General features: G+C 36.6%; 1 protein-coding gene across 1 annotated transcript; it reads left to right on the forward strand.

Annotated features, from left to right (window-relative positions):
- The first annotated feature begins 3509 nt into the window (after window positions 1-3509).
- Window positions 3510-10544, forward strand: CENPW (centromere protein W). The gene is made up of 3 exons (XM_027634278.1): window positions 3510-3697; window positions 8526-8639; window positions 10298-10544. The coding sequence occupies exons 1-3, from the start codon at window positions 3608-3610 to the stop codon at window positions 10322-10324; spliced, it is 231 nt and encodes a 76-aa protein (XP_027490079.1). The 5' UTR covers window positions 3510-3607; the 3' UTR covers window positions 10325-10544.
- Window positions 10545-17036: the final 6492 nt, after the last annotated feature.

Consider the following 17036-nt stretch of genomic DNA (forward strand, 5'->3'; position numbering starts at 1 on the left):
AGAATCTATAAAATGTGTTTATTAAATTCAAGATATCACACACTTAAAATGGAATTCTTCAGTATTTTTTTGGGGAAAATTGTCTTATGATTTGATGAAGAGCTGATGAAGAGTCTGAAAAGATAATGTCAAAATCCAGAACCAAAATAATTAAGCTAATAGCTACAAGTACAGGCTGAGAGAGCAAATTTAACAAGGCAGGATGTGCTTATAAAAAATTCAGGGCAAAAAGGAAACACTGCTTTTCAATTTCATTTCCAAATATTACCCTTGATTCAACTTATAGTGTACCAGAGGAGTAGATAAAATTAGTCTTTAAATTTATCTCTTTCCTTACAGAAATGGAGAACAAAATGTTTACTGGTTTGTGGTTCAGCAGTGATGGCCCCAGGCTTGGCCTCTTTTTAGCCACTGAAATGTACGGACGTGTTTTCAAGGAACCCACATAATCTGGAAGCAAGAGTGGCAAAATAATGCCACTGAAATTGCCTATCTTAAAAAGAAAACTAAACAAACCTTAAAAGATTGTTTTCTTGAAGAAGTCAGACCTGGATGGTAGCCTTTTAATTGCTGAATTTTTCTAGCTCTAATCATTGGTACCAGCTGATGCCTTTAATTCTAAAACACAGTTCAGTATTGCTGCAAAACTGGGAGGATGTTGTGCTGCAGCTGAAGCCATGAAACATGAACTAATATGTGCTTAAAAACTGCAATTGTTAAAAAGTAGAAAAATACTAAATTCTTGAAACACTATTTGGAAACAAGGTAACTGCTTGTAGAAAATGGTGCAAAACTCCTGCAGCTTTTGAACAGGCAGCCTGTAAGGCACAGAACTGCCTTTCTGATAAAGCTGCATGAGCATGAAAAAACTAGTGATTTCACCTTTCAAAGAATTAATTTAAAGCACATTTCGCATTATTCTTTTACCTGTTTAAATGATATTTCATAGTATCATTATAACAGAACATTATGGATTCTATCAGAGAGACAGAAAAGGAAAACTGTCATGTTCAAAATCAGAAATATAAAGAGAGATTGCAGTTTTCTATGATACACTGTAATATAATCATTAATCCTTGTGCTAATACAGACCAAGTCATTGAAACAGTTGTGATTTTTTTGTTTAGTTATTTAATTAACTTATAAAATGATTTTTGTTTACTACAATGCATGATGTACAGCAGTATAATTTTTTCTTTTTCTACAATATTCCTGTATTAAAATTAAGCTATTACAAATCATATTTTTAGAAATATTTATTGAAAAATAGCCTAAAATACAATTCAAGGACAAATCTGAAATACCAAAGTTCATGTTTGTTCCGTAGATCAGACCCTGTAATTTATTATTTTTACATTTGACCTCTGTTATCAATTGCTTGAAGTAACTACTGCCATAAATTTTTCAAAATATAAGAAAAAAAGAAAATCTGGTATATAAGTAGAATTGAGTCAGAACTTTACTATTTTCTGTGGTTAAAAACAACAACAAAAAACCCCTAGTCCACTAGAAATATAAAACTATCAGAATCCACAGTATTACACTTAATAGTAGATTTTATTATTCAATCTTTGTCTATACAGCAAGCACATGACTAAAGTCTTGAGTCTCCAGTATCTGTCATTCCCTGCAGGTGACTGCACAGTTTCAAATTTGTGTGATGTATTTTAATAGTTTTAAACCTATAGTAGAGGCCCTTTTGCAATTCTTACAGTTTGTAAAATACTTGCCTATAGCAGTTTCCAACATCAGTTTCCCACCAACAGTGTGAGATTCTAAGGCCCAATTCTCAGCTCAAGTAAGGTCCAGTGGAACTACTGATTTACCCCAGCTGTAGATTTGAATCTGCTGACATGCTGAATAATTGTTGATTCCGATGCAAGTTTCTATGTGTATATTATGAGCATTATAGTATTTGACCCCATGTAGTTCCTGAGTCAGAGCCGTTTAGTTAGCTGAAAAACCCCAAATGTTTACTTCTAGCAGTGCTGCTGAACCATTAACTGTGATTATTATTAAACTGTAGAAAAAAGCCGTACGAGTTAGTGTGCTTATTCCCTCACAGAAAAAATGCTAAGACCCCGATTTTAAGATCTAAATTGCTACTGACGATTAATGGAAAGCGACAGTCAAAGCTGAAAGAACAAAGCATAATTTTCAAATATCTGACAGAGTATGAAGAACTGGCAAATCTTAAATTCTCTCCCACTGTCAGATATACTTCTATCTGGACTACATTTTGTGCATATTCTAAAATTAACTAAAATACCAAATCATACAGACTTAAGAACATACTTTAATAAAACTGTTTCATATCTGGGTGCTGATACTTTTGAATATATTAAGACTTCATATATATCCTATCAACATTTAAATCTGCAAGCATCCCATAGGCCAAAGAAAACGAAAACCTAATAAATACGCTGAAAAACCCCATACCTCAGTATGAAATCCTGACCCCTTCTCCAACTAAGTACACACAGTCCAAATACACTGAGAATGCCAAGCTACAGGGGCCCCTCTACGGGGAAACCTGTATTTCAGTCAGCAGCATCCGTCAGCTAAAACAGAAGTGTAGGGACAGATGCTGGAGTAAGGATGACACGTTTAAGTGGTGGCCGACTTTAGAACCAGTGTGTGGTTTTGTGTACAATTAAGTCAATGCCACACGTGTACTAATGCAGTATTTTGTCCAGATTTATGTGTGGAACATAACTATCACTCTAGGCTCATTTCAGTGCAAGATTATGGAGCTTGTAGGCTCCCCGTCCTACAGTCCTGTCACATTTCCCGGCAGGGTCACACAGCGAAGGAAAGAACAAGCGCATTGTTAACAACTCCCTTGGCTTCCGTGGCAAACATCGCACTTGGGCGACGACGCTAAGTTAAAATCCACAGGTCCTGGCCTGAGGCTTGTTTAGGCAGCGCCGTGCCGGTGCCTCTGGCTGGTGCCAGGTTCCCTCCGTTTCAGGAAACCTCTGCATGTGGCGGCGGTCACGTCCGAGGGCTCGGAAAAGCCAGTCGGGAACTGCTGCGGCCCCTCTCTGCCCTTTCGATTAAAAGGGCCCGGGTGGAGGTCTGGGAACTAAAGTCAAATTTCGGTTCGCTCACAAGGGAAGCGCTTTGACACACGTGTTTGCGAGAACGACTGTGGTGGTGTCCAGCAGGGACCCGCCTGTCCCTCGGGCATCTCCTCGTGGAGTGTCCCTCACCCCCCCCTCGTACGCCCCCGCGGCGGTGGGGACGCGCCTCCCGAGCCGGCAGCTGCCGCACCCGTGCCGTGCGCTAGCAGTGCCCGCTGAGACAGGTGAGAAATCACTCCACCACCTCCCCGCTGTCCCCGCAGCCCCCAAGCCGCTCGGGAGAAGCGGCCGGAAACCCCACTCCGCTTCCCAGGGAAGGGCGGGGGCGCCACCGCCTCTCTCGGGCGGGGCGGGGCGGGGCGCCGGGGGCGGGGCGGGCGCCTCGCGCGGCCGTTGGGAAGTGGCGTCACGGCGGGCGCGCGCGCCTGCGCGAGGGCGGCGGATTCGAACGGCGGAGAGAGCGGGGGCGGCGGGAGGGAGAGGAACAGGAGCAGGAAGAAGGAGAAGAAGAGGAGCAGAGGAAGATGAGGCGCACGGTGCCCCGCAGCACTTTGCGGAAAGTAATAAAGAAATACAAGCCGCAGTTACGCCTGGCGGCGAACGCCGACCTGCTGGTGAGGAGAGAGAGAGAGAGAGGACCGGGGAAGGGGCGAGGCTGGAGCTGCCCCGGGGAGCCCGGGAGCGGTTCTGCTCTTGGCCGTTGCGGTGCTGCGGCTCTGCTGGTTGCCTGGGGGCAGCCAACCTTAAGTGGGGACATTTACGCTCTAAATGTTTCGGATGGTGCGCCGTGGAGCACTTGGGAGTTGACGGGATGCCAGGTTCCTACTGATGGTGTTTCTGCAGTGACCTGCGAGCAGAGGGGAGGCAAAGTTTGTGGGGAGATGGACTGTTGGTTTGCCTAGTAACATACGGATAAGTAGAGATTGCTGCTCTCTTCTTTGCTGGTGGCTGCTGTATTGTAGGGCTTTGACAGCGAGTTTGGGGGTTCAGGGACGGGCTGATGCGTAATTATTGTGTCACTTCAAGTACACGCTGCTGTTCAAAGAGTTTGGTGTAGACGGACCGAGAAATATGAATTTGACTTACGTGGCTATAACACGCAGATGTTTGTTGTTAATGTAGATCAATTTGAGTGTGCAAGTGGTCAATTGTGATCAATGAGTTGCTAAGCTGTTCAGGCATCTTGAATGGTCATGTATTTTTTGAAAGCCATCTAAGTAATCTCTGTCCAAATCTAAGGAATGACAAGTCTTGTTGCTAATCTGATAAGGTGTGGGGATCCTGTTCATGGTTTAAAAATGCCTGCCAAAAAGGTGTAGAGCCATATCAAACAACTTTCCAAAAACCAAGGCTAATACAGCTAGGTCGCTTCTGATCTGCATTGAGGGATTTGTGGCACAGGTAGGGTTTGTCTCACCAAGGAATTATTTGACTACAGCAAGGATACCTGACCACAAGAGAGTTTGTGGTAGCTGCTATACTGAAAAAAAAATTGTGCATAAAAAGGATATTCTTTGAAGTGACTTAATAGGCTAAACTTGCTTGACTGTGTTGCCTTCTTGTTTACAAATGCATGTGATTCTCAGAGCATTAAAGTGTTAATGCATACTCTGTACTAGTATGGTCCCTGACTTGAATTGTAAGTCCATGTTTCATACGTGTATGAAAGTTGTGTCTTGCAGCATCTTGAAGGTTGGTATCTGGATATATGAAGCTAAATGTAAACATACAAAATTAAAATAAATAATATGAGATTAGTATGCATTAATATAGTAATTGCATGAGAGTATTTAGACTTGAATGTAAACATTAAATATTTCTCTAATTGAGCTAACAAAAATATGATTTCTTCCTACTGTTTTTGTTATCTCTGGAGTTTTTCATGGACTAAGGATCTGGCCCCTTGCTACTCATGCTCAGACCCAATCAAAGCTTATTCAGTGGAACGAAGTAGTCAATTAATCAAACTTACACAATCGCTAATACATTTTTTGTAGTCGTTGGTAACAATTGGTCTGTGTTTCCAGGGTAATGAAAATTTGGCTTCAAGTTAGTGTAGCTGTCTGAAAAGGGGTAAGTGGGACGTCCCTCCAAATCTTGGCCTTTGGTTCCTGTTTGTTTGTGGTCCTGTCACTAGTGTTCTCTGTGCTGCAAAGACAATCAGTGAATTGAATTGACTGAAACTTATGAACAACAACAACAGATCTAGCTTACAATATGGCTAATCAAATGTTCATTTCCACACAAAGGAAGAATATCAGAATAAATTTTAATATTGTAATGGAAACTTAGATTATCTCTTCTGGTGTTGTCAAATTAAATGGCCTTTAATGTTACAAGGCTTGGCTTTTTTATTTTCTACCTTTAAATAGGAATGTCCAGGTGTGGTTGTTGTCCATAATGTTCTTCAGCTAGGCACATGGCTGACAGCTCTTTAGCTCTTTATTTCTATGGACAAATAATCAACACAGCTGGAATTTTGCCTTAAAAGAAAGTATGGAGGAGTTTATTCTGTACTTAGTAGTTAGACAAATAACAAGTTTTGAGAATATGTTTTCTAGTGTCTCTTATTCTCTGCAAACACCGTAACAGTGATTAGATTGCATACTTCAGACATTTATAGAGTTACTGTCTTAACAAGATGGAACCATGTACATTTTGAGCAGACAGTTTGTGTCTTCTCCAGGGAAGAATGAGAATTGGCTAGTTCAGTTTCTAGTTTATCTTCCTGAATGATCCATGCTTTATGTTTGAATCTACTGCAGTACTTGTCCAGTTCAGTGAGATGGTCTGCCCACCTGGCTTAGGAGATAATCAGATTGATTTTTTTTTTTTTGTGGACCTTCAGTGATTATTTTTAGTCGACTAAACCATATCTTCGTATGTGACTGTAACTAACAAGTTTGAAAGACGTAAGAATTCAGATAATTTTGTTAAATACTTGAATGGGGTTACTTCTTCACTTTTCAGATTTTTTTGATCAAGTCTCCTTTCAAAATGTGAAGCTTTGTCAGAATCTGTTTCCTAAGTGTTAACATCTTTCTCTTTGCACAGTGTAGGTATCAAATTTCATCAGCCTTTCTCAGGAAGCTGTTTGTTTTTGTTTTTCTTTTGAAGGGATATGATAATATCTTTGGGTGAAGAAATATGAAGAGTGTTTCAGGTTTTTTCAAGGCTCTTTTTGAAAATAAGAGGTAAAGATTTTAGTACTGAAGTTCAGATATTCCTCCAATAGTCCGAGAAGAAAATATACAAACTTTGTTCTAACTTGAAATTATGGGAGAAAATACACACATGTCCTTCTTGTTTTATGCTAGAAGGACATGTGTGTATTTTCATTGCAGGAAAAACATAAAGTATTGCACTGAATGACCTCTTTTTTTTCTTTGTTATCACCACAGAATGATTAATAAGTGTACGTTTAAGGCAAAATATTAGTCTAAAGAATTGTTTTGAAGTTAAGGCAGCAAAATAAAATTACAGAGCTTTTCCCTGCTATTCATTAGTTCTGTTGAGCAGGTGTGTGGAAGTTGCTGTGCAAACAGTGTTGTGAGGTTTTTACAAAGTTATTAAAACTTTACAACCTTTCTTTTCTGGGAAGTAAGCATTCTGTTTTGTAAGGTGATTTGCATGAGTAGTTAATTCAAAACAGTTTTTAATTTTTATGCACAGGGACAATAATTTCATGTGTAGTAAAGCAACGTCTTTGAACAAATATGCTATCACTTAGATACTTGTCAGTAACTGTCCTATTCATGGTATTTAGTCATTTTGCCTTTCATTAGCTTTTCTCAATTGCTTTGAATAACCTGGAATATTTATTAACCTGTGTGCTCTGTTGTGGAATATGTTGTGACTATTGTTTAAATCTATTCGAGTTCAGAGGAAGCTTCTCCATATGCAGCAATTTACTTTGAAAATAGGAAAATAAAAGTAGAGCGATTCTGACAAGATGCAGTTTAGAAAAGCAGTTAATTTTAGAATTAACACTTTTGCCTTTAGGTATCTCAACAAAAGGACTTGCAAGTATGGAAGCTTTTGTTCCACTTCCCTCTTCTCCCCCAGGTTATTTCCAGAAATCTAACCGTCACGTTGATAAGTTTAATAGTGAGAGTTCTAATGTTGAACATTATTTTAGTGCCACTCTGTGAGAGATAATGTCTATGTGAGTTACTAGTTAAAAGCGGCTTTGATATTTTGCAAAGTAAATCTGCAAGAACATCTGCTTTTTGTGTATTCGATGCTTCCAAATTATATCAAATATTACGTAAATTTGTCTATTGCATACTGGCTTCATTTAGTTCAGTATACTGAAAAAAAATCCCAAATAACTTGTCCTGTGAATGCTGTTCATATGACAAGAGCCTGTCCTCTAGCAGATTCTTATTGCTGCAAATTCTTTTTTGTTGCAAATCCACTTTATCTGTAACTTTCCATGTTATATCCATGTTATATTTTTCTAGGCTTTACAGGTCAGGTGCAACAGAGTAAATACATTGCCTAATTCATGTAAATAAAATTTTCATATATTTTAATAATATTTTTCTGAGCTCTTTATTGTGAAAGTAATTTTGTACACTTTACATAGCAAAAGTAACACCGTTTGAAAGTTAAATTTGCAGAAGGTGCAATTATCAATTTTTCAGGTGGGACTATTAAAATAGTTTGCATAATATTTGTATAATGTTAGAGGTTTGTATTATAGGTCCCTGATTACACAGAGGTGCTATTGACTGGTCGTTTTAGTCCAAGTTGGAGCAGTTCCTTCCTTGCCCGCTGAAATTTTTTGCAGCTTCTGTATTAGCAGAACAGAATTCCATATTGAATGGAATTCTGCCCTACCAGTTCTTCTAATATAAAAAGTCTAAGTAAGTGATGAGCTGGGAAAAAATGGATGGAACCTTCTGACATGGGAGAATTTCTTGTTCTGGAGAAATTAATGTCAATGTCTCTTTGCACTGGAAAGAGGCAGAAGTCCTTGATCTCATCTGTGGTCCATTTGGCGATAGAGCAGGGATGAATTTGTTGTTCATAAAAGTCTGGCTGTTGTAGTCAGTGAAAGCTGACTATATTTACTAGTAAGCAAAAAGGCTCCTGATTCTCTGATATTTATGTCTACATTTTATTATTAAAAATTGCTAATAAAAATCAGACTTGATTCCTATTAGATCGGTTGTTGTTTGATCATTTCTAAAGCATTTTTACAATTTAAGTATGCTAAACTTAAACTATAAGAGTCTTACAGTAAAGGATGTCTCGGAAATTTACTAAGACTTGAACTGAGTGATATCTTACTTTTCTGAGAACACCTTTCAGAAATTTGGAAACAGTCTAATATGCAAATCCTTTGTCCCAAACAGTGAACCTCTAAAAAACCAAACTATGCTTAATCAAGTTTGAATCATTCTTGGTTTTTTTGGTTTTTTCTTCCCTATTTTAAAGGTGCATTTGAACTTCTTACTGTTTCTCCATCGGCTAGCAGAAGAAGCCAGGACAAATGCTTTTGAGAACAGAAGTAAAATAATTAAACCCGAGCACACCATATCTGCCGCAAAGGTATTAAAGGACTTTTAAAACTTTTCTTTTTTGCATAATGTAAAATGTATTATGACAGCATATACAAATATTTTCTATGGTAAAGTTGATATTTTATTTATAATTCAAAATGTATAGAAACTTAATATTCTTTAATCCATCACTGGCATAATTCACTGTTACCAAGACAGCAAATTATCTTTCCTTGCCCTATGAAGTATAACCTGGGTTTTTTATTATTATTATTACTCCGTGTTTAAACTCATAGTTTCTATGTATGGGTAACTCTACAAAGTGGTCTACCAGCAAGCATTCATGGGTTGAAGGCCTCTCCAAAGTTGAGGATCCTTATTTCACATGATACTACATCAAGGAAGCGTGCTGTCTTAACTTCAGTTATGTAAGTGAAGCTTTATGGAACAAGTGAGAAATAGTTCAGAGAGGTTCACATGTTTTTTTGCACCTTCAGTTCTTACCTGCTTAGTCTGGAATAAATCTGTAGTGGATTCTTGCAGCAGTGTGTGGATGCTACTTGAACAAGCAGATACTTTGTGCGATGTGTTTGGCAAGGGAAGAACGCAGGGAGGATTAAACTGTGGATTGCTATATGGGTAATTTAGCATAACAAAAATTACTGTATGAATATCTGTGAAGGATGGTGAGTTTTCTATACATGCAAAAGGGAAAAAGGAAGGTGTTAAGCAGATTTCTCTATCTAGAAAGAATTAGTGTCAAGGTATGACTGAAATCCCTTTGTACTCTGTAGTGCATTTCACTCGCTAGGATATGTCTTGTGTATCTCTTTCAAGTTTATTTACCTTGGTGTCATGAAGGAACTTGGTCTCTTTAATTTGTTAACTATTTAACCACTTACTCCTGCTGGGCAAATTGGAAGAACAAAACTCGATGTTATCTGATATTTTGGTCCTGTGGCTTCTGTTTGTTTTCAGTATTTTTTTTTCCTCTGGTGAAAGGTTTAGTTTGATACTTTCTATTACTATAGTAACAAAAATATATACAGGATATGTAGGGTAGCCAAGTGAATGTTACAGTTGGAATCTTATGCATTTGTAATTTCTTTTTAACTGCAATCTTAACATTATTTGAACGTTTTTGTGTTCCATTTATTTTTTTAAGATGAAAAGAAAGGAAAAACTGCCTGTATTTTAATAATGTTAACACTTAAACAGTCCCACTTGGGCTTTGAAGTTCATTTTTCAATTTAAACTCCAAACCAAAAAATGTCCTTCCAAAGGTCTGTGTGCTCTTGATATAGAAAGAAATAAGGCATTACAAACACAAATTGAGCATAGTAGCTGTATGATGGCAAACCTTAATTTTTCTTTTTGTCTAGGCCTTACAGGGTAAGAACTTCAAGGAATCTACTGAGGGCTTGAGAGCACTATTGCCATTTCTCAGCATTAATTTTTAAAATAAACTTTTTATTTTACAGAATTTTTGCTTATGAATGTTCTTGCTTAAAAAAAAAATCTCTGATATAAAATCTTTCAGTATGCTTTTGCTTTATTTCTAACGTTTTCCCTATAGTTTTCACCTTGGTGACTCAAGTCTTGGAAAGAAATTGGCTAGGTGAACCTGTGGTCTCAGCAGCCTAGCATTTTGGACCTGAATTGTAGTGATAAAAGTGGTGATAAATATACTTTTTTTTCTTTTTGCAGGTCATTTTAAAGAAAAGCAGAGGCTAGAAAACAGACCACTGGAATTTTAAAGCATGTTTTTCCATCTTGTCTTACTAACTTGAGGCACTGTGAGCCAACTTTAGCACTTGTGGAAGTATGCAGTTTTATTGATGTCTATCTCCTGACTCTGAGTATCTTGCTCTTTCTTTGAAAAAAAATAAAAAATCTTACAATGTATATTTTCATACACTTCACGCATAATTTTAAAGTGTCACTTGTCATTTAAGACTTTTGATGTACTTTATTTCTTTCATAATGATGGAGGAATGCCTGTACTGTACATACTCTTCAGGTACAATGTGGCATCTATTATTAGAAGTGTGAAACTTCTAAAGGAGAACAGTAATAAAAAAAATGCAGATTTCACAAAATCTGTTACAGATTGTGCAGTTCAAAGCAGATTTACTAGTTAAATAAAATCTTGGCTTTCAAAGTAATCACTGTAGAAGCAAGTGTATTAAATATCTTGCCTTCAACTTATTGATTAATGTCTTAATATTTTTAAAATTACTTTGAAAAGTAGGTTAAAACTTCTGTGTTCTGGAGAAAGAATACATATTTGGTATTTTAAATCATACTCTGAACTGTTAAGCTGGCCTATTGTTTGCTGTGGTGTATGAGACAACTTGGTGGTCTGTAATTCAGTTGGTGTGGACAGATGCACAGATTATGGAGAAGAAAAGATCTGGCACAGCTGTTGTTTTTGAAGTTAGATCTTGTAAAAATAACAAAGATAAATTGTCATGAATGCCCAGTTATTTCCTCCCCCCTTTTGAGTGTCATCCTAACTTGTCATAGGTCTGGAAATGTACATTATATAAAAATGTCTTCTTAAATTAAGATCATATTCTGTTCCTGATATAATACTTGTAACCATTTACTGAACACTTTGCTTAAGGGATGTTTTAATAAAATTGTAGTTGAATCTCACAGTTTGAGCTGATAATACAGTTTTGTGGAATATGTGGTAGCTGGTCCTTCATATGCACAATGAACTTTTCTTAAAATAAAGGATCTTTAAAAGTGTTATGTAGTAGTCTAATTTTGTTTAACATCTTACTGAATGTATTCTAGAAACTCAGCAAAAAAGAATTGCATTTTAGAAATATTTTAGTAGTCTAAGAAAACTGTAGCAATGCCAGTACTTTTAATTTCATGTCATGTTCACGTGCTTTTTAAAATCCTGTGCAGCCTTTGAAAAGTTATTCTTTTCCAGTATGCAGAAATGAAGGATTACTCTTCCACTTAACTCAGAGAGCTTAGTTCAGTGAGCTTCTTTTAAGGGTTGACGAGATTATTCTGCCTTTTCTTCTCTTACTCCCTTGGAATCCGCAAAGAAGGCTGAGAACCTACACATGGAGAGGATTTAATAATCTCAAATACATTCTCAGGAATAAGGAAGATCTAAGTATTTATATTTTTCTTTGTAATTACTGTCTGTGATTTAACAATTTTGTTTTAGATCTTCTTGTGTTAGAAATGTTTTCTCCTAATTTTCCCTGAAATATTTTATTATAGTCTTGATTTTCCTAGGAACAAGATCCACTCTGAGGATAGTGTGGAATATTCTTATTCCCGTGTAGTAGATTGGTGATCAACTACCATTGGGTAAGGGAGGCAGTGAAGGGTTAAAACCAACCAGTGTACTTTTAAAATATTTTATACTGTGGTTTTGGCCTGTATTCATGGTTAAGAAGGTGCCCTTTTTTAGTAGGAGAGAAACTTTTGACAGTTCATTGTCACTGTTTTGTAATAACTGAAGAAGGCAGGTATTAAGAAGACCTGGATAGCTTGGCAGGTATTCAGGCTTCTCTCTTAAACTTTAAATAAATACTTACTGGAAATAAATGTGGTCAATGTAGTGTGCTTAAGCATTCAGAAATATAAAATGTTTTTCTAGTATCTTCTTGAATGTTCACCATGAAGTTAATTATATTAGTATTTGGCAGCTCTTCTGTACTCCTTCCTGTATATACGTGGGTCTCTCCTGTATACAGTACTCCTTACTGGATTTTTAAAATCAAAACTCTGTACAGCAGTATTGTCTAAATACCCATGAACACTTCCAATTAATATAAACTTGGAGGCTATAGTAATAATCTATTTCTGTTATTTAATGACAGAGCATCAAAGTACATAGTTCTATAAAATATTCTTTTAAACCAGATCTGCACTAGAAAGCTTAATGAAGCTTTTATTTGAATTCCTGTGTTGATTCTGCTGTTAGGAGGAAAAAGGCAAGGATTACTGGGGTAAGAGTCATGCTGATGCATTTATAAGGTGTCTCTCCTATTCAACTGTTTTCATGAAACCTTGAGAAATTTAGAGTTCTGAAACCATTGAGACAATTGATTAACTATTGAATTTCCTCTGGTTTTAAAGATAAGATTCAAGAGATTTTGGGAAAGAGATGCTCTCTAACAATACAGTTATCACTCCTTATTTCCTTAGAAAGCAGGACCTAAAAAATTAAAATGGCTTTAAGACATCCAGTTTTTCCATATTCTTCTCTTTGCAAGTTTCCCAATGTTCTGTTTTTCATCCTACCCCGCCCTTTTACTATGATCATCAATGAAAGGGTGAAAAGTGAAAATGAAAAAATAGAATTTGGCCAAAGTAGTTCTGATGGCCCTTGTCTTGGTTTTCAGCTTTTCACATAGCTGATGTTAGTCCTTGGGCCAGGGTGGTATCATAACTGATTAATGCACAAAAGAAGGAAAAACGTTTGTTCATCAGTGGGTGATTATGAGGAAAGAGAGTGCTGCTGCTGCTATATTTGTTTGATCTCACTTATGGAGTGACTGATGAAAGGAGATCTGCTGTTTGCCAACTTGAGTAAGTCTTCTGCTGAGGAGTATACACTATTCCAGCTCTTGTGCTTGCATCATTTTGCTTGCAAGATAAGCAAGCAGAGAAGATAGTTGTGAAATCTTTAAAACTACATTCATGCATACTGTTGTATTAATTTGTAGAGCAAGTAAGCTCAATATTTTATGAGTGGTATAAATCACCTGATTATTAGGTTTAAAGCTATTTTAAAAATTGTGAGCATTAAGAATGGTATGTCAGTGAAGGTTAGATCTGTGGAGAGATTTAGCCATTTTAACTCCTAATGGTGTCAACAGAATAAATGAACTTGTTAACTTTAGTGGGTTGGGAACCCAAATAATCACTGTTCTATTTGAATGTAAATACGTCTCTTGTTTTGAGTCAGAAAATCAACACGGTGCTAGAGAGGACATTCATGCCATGGAGTTTCGTTTTGCTTTTTTTGTGGCGAAGTGAGGGACTACTAAAAAAAAATCTTAGGTTTTGTAATACTAATAGTCAATATTTTCTGCTTAGAGTCATACAGTAAAAAAAAAAAAATAAATTCAGAAATATGGATGCTGTAATAGAAAAATTCTTTTTCTAGCCATAAGGTGGGGATAGAGCAAAAACATTTTTTTTCCCCCTGTGGTAACTTTCCAGTATTCGGTTTATTCTTACCAAAAAGTATGCTATAGATTGTGACACTTTCAGATTTTTTTTTTTGAAGACTACCAACCCTACACTGCTGATATATTTAGGGCAATTAATGTTAAAAAAAATAAAATCCCATTCACGTCAAACAAGGGTGTTCTGATCCATGCTGAGACAGGATTGTATCAGGAAAGTCTCTGATATGTGAGACTTTGAAGGATCTTGAAGATATTCCTTAATTCAAAGCTCAATGTTTCAGTATCATAGTTTTCTTAATTATAAGTGGTTATTTGTACAACATAGCCTTGTTTTTAGAAACTAGTATGTTCTATGTGCAGTTTTATGAAGGACTTTTTTGTATAAGACATTGCTTATATGGCAGCCTTAACTATAAAACATATCGCTCATATTGGCTGACTTGCTGACTTGGCAATTCCATTAGTCATTTATCAGCTTAGAACAACTAATGATAGGGCATTGTAACTCCTAAATGCATAGGGCTTTGAGGTGATTTACAAGTATATATTTAGAAAGTGTGACTTAAATTTCAAATAAAAGTGCTGATTACAGTGAATCAAAATTCCTTTTTCCAGAGCTGTGAAATACGTGTGACATTCAAGTTCTTTAGAATGTTCAAAGTGCCGTGCGTAGCTGTTTTTCAGTTCAATATCCTATATATTTGTATTGGTATATTGATTCTTTGATATGTTTTAATGGCACTGTACTTATTGCTGCTGTGGTAGCTTGTTTGGATACGATAAAAGAGCATACTATAACAAATCTCTTACGTATTTGAGTAGTTTCAATTCTAGGGTGAGACGATGCTGACAGTATTTTTGTTGTGCTAAATACTGAATTGCAATTTTTTTAGGAAGTTGAAGAGTTTTTCCACCTGACAGCTCATGGTTTTGCAGACAAAATCAGTTGGAATTCATTCATTTACTGTTTGGTGAACGATGTTGAGAGTTTTTCAGTTTCCTTGGTGTCCATAGTCATCAAATTCACATTGGCTTTGGTACATAGTATTCCCCTGTGGGCTGGGTTATTAATGTTATCCTGACCAAACTGCTGAAAGATCTTTTCAGGTCATTTGATACCTGTAAGATCAAGTTTCTTACTGAGAAGGTCACTTTCTGGGGGAGTGATTTCAGAGCGTAGAGAATTTGGTGGAGGGTAGAAAAACACCTGAACAGCCCTAAAGTAACTTCTGGTTTAAAAAAAAAAAAAAGTAGACACAATCTTACTACCGAGTAATAACAGGCAATAACGTGACTGCAGCAGTAAAATAAAAGCAAGAACACTTCCTACATGAATGGCTTGCTCTTAACTTTTAGCATGAGGTCAGGCTCTACTGAAACAGACTCCTATTTTGTTTTCCTAGTCTGTAAAAAGAAAGATATATATGATAGATATATATGTTGGCAATGGGACAGATCCTGAATCAAAAATTATATAGGGCAAACACTTCCACACATCCCTTATATCGGATTTAAATTGGTGTAATTGTATTTGTGCTGACCTCTAAAATTGACAGCCTAATGTAAATTGTTTTCATTTGTTTTTCAGTAGTTAAGTACACATACACATTAGATTATATCACAAATCAGTGTTAATGAGACTGCTGCAAATTTTATAAATAAACTAGAGAAAGGAACACATTTAAGCAACATGTAAGCCAGTATTCAAAATTCTATTGAATATCTGAAATCTTAGTACAAGCAAGCCTCAAGTCTTAGCTCTTGAAACTGCTATTCACAGGGTAAAAGCTAAAGTTACCATAGTAATGGTGGGTTACATTTAAAAGTTTAAATTCTTTATTTTTTTAGTTGGCTTTCACTCTTCAGAGAAAACTATGTGTGTACAATGCTGCTTCCAAAATTTGTCAAAAAAAAAAGAGGGAGCAGTAAAGAAAAGGGAAAGATAAAGGCATGTCATAGGAGATTATTATCTGACCAACCTTAACTGCATCTCTGTAGTCTCACAATTTGTGTTTCATGTTGGAGTTTAATTGTGGGTTCCCACATTTTCCAGATTTAAAGGGTTGGGTTTTGGGGATGGTGGACAGTAGTTTTCTTACAGTCTAAGTAACAATACTCTCCTAAAACTTTTTTCAATAAAGATATGGGATATCTTACTAATTGTCATCAGAATTCCACATGGTAAATTAATTTCGATGATACTTTTCCTGTTACCTATTCTGGAAGTTTTTCCCACAAATTCATATGGAACAAACCTTGAAAATTGTGATCAAAAGTGGACAATAACTTCATCTTCCTTTGTCTTTTGTTTTCCCTATTGTTTCCCTTTCCTCTTCTGGATAAGACTAGAAAACCATAGTGAAGGCTTATTTCAGGACAGCAACAATTTTTAAAATCCAGTACTGCTAAAAGGATGGATTAACTGTTAATTTTTTTTGAAGGCACATTACTATTCACAGAATCACAGAATGGGTCACGTTGGGAGGGACCACAGTGGATCATTTGCTCCAACCTCCCAGTTCAAGCAGGATCATCCTATAGCACATTGCACAGGATTGTGTCCAGATGGTTCCTGAGTATCTCCGGTGAGGGAGACTCCACAATTTCTCTAGGCAATCTGTTCCAGTGCACGGTCACCAACAGTGACCCTCACCTTAACTTTAGTATTTCTGCATATGTGTAGCATGAACACAAACATTGTGAGACTGTGAAAGTAGGGCCTAGGGTTTAATGATGCTTTTTGTTGGCTGCAATTTTTGACGTTAAGTCCCAACAAAATAGGGAATAGCTTACTGTCTCGAGAAGGTGTTAATTGTACAAAGAAATTTTATTGTTAATGTTATTGTTCTTGCTACTGTACCTTCTGTTGAACTTTTCGTATTTGCTAAACAGCTAGCTGGCAGTGCAGCTATAGCCAAGTGTTGGAAGAATATGCAATATTAAAAACACAGGATAAATGCAAGAACAGCAGTTTTACTTTGGCATATTATTTTCGTGAACCTAGCATCTTTTGCAAGGTTTTCCTGGAAATAAAAAGAAAACACCTTTCCAAATCGTCTTTGCTTGGGTAGAATGGATACTTAGTTACGCTGAACTTCTCCAAAACAAACGTTCATGTATTGAACTGAATCGTACCTTGGATATTTCTGCTAACATGTTTTTTCTTTCTTCTTGCTTGCCCACTTTCACTCAAAAGAGAGGATGGGATAAGCTGGATGCTCCTTTTGTCTAAAGAAAACACTTATAATGGCTCTTTTTCTGTGAATTTCCTGGTGAAG

Source organism: Corapipo altera, unplaced genomic scaffold (assembly GCF_003945725.1).
Source record: "Corapipo altera isolate COAL_440 unplaced genomic scaffold, ASM394572v1 2b, whole genome shotgun sequence".
NCBI lineage: Eukaryota > Metazoa > Chordata > Aves > Passeriformes > Pipridae > Corapipo > Corapipo altera.

Coding starts and splice junctions, on each gene's coding strand:
- CENPW (XM_027634278.1), top strand. CDS start 3,608: ATGAGGCGCACGGTGCCCCGCAGCACTTTGCGGAAAGTAATAAAGAAA. Junction 3,698..8,525: donor CGGCGAACGCCGACCTGCTG/GTGAGGAGAGAG, acceptor CCTATTTTAAAG/GTGCATTTGAACTTCTTACT. Junction 8,640..10,297: donor ACACCATATCTGCCGCAAAG/GTATTAAAGGAC, acceptor TTCTTTTTGCAG/GTCATTTTAAAGAAAAGCAG.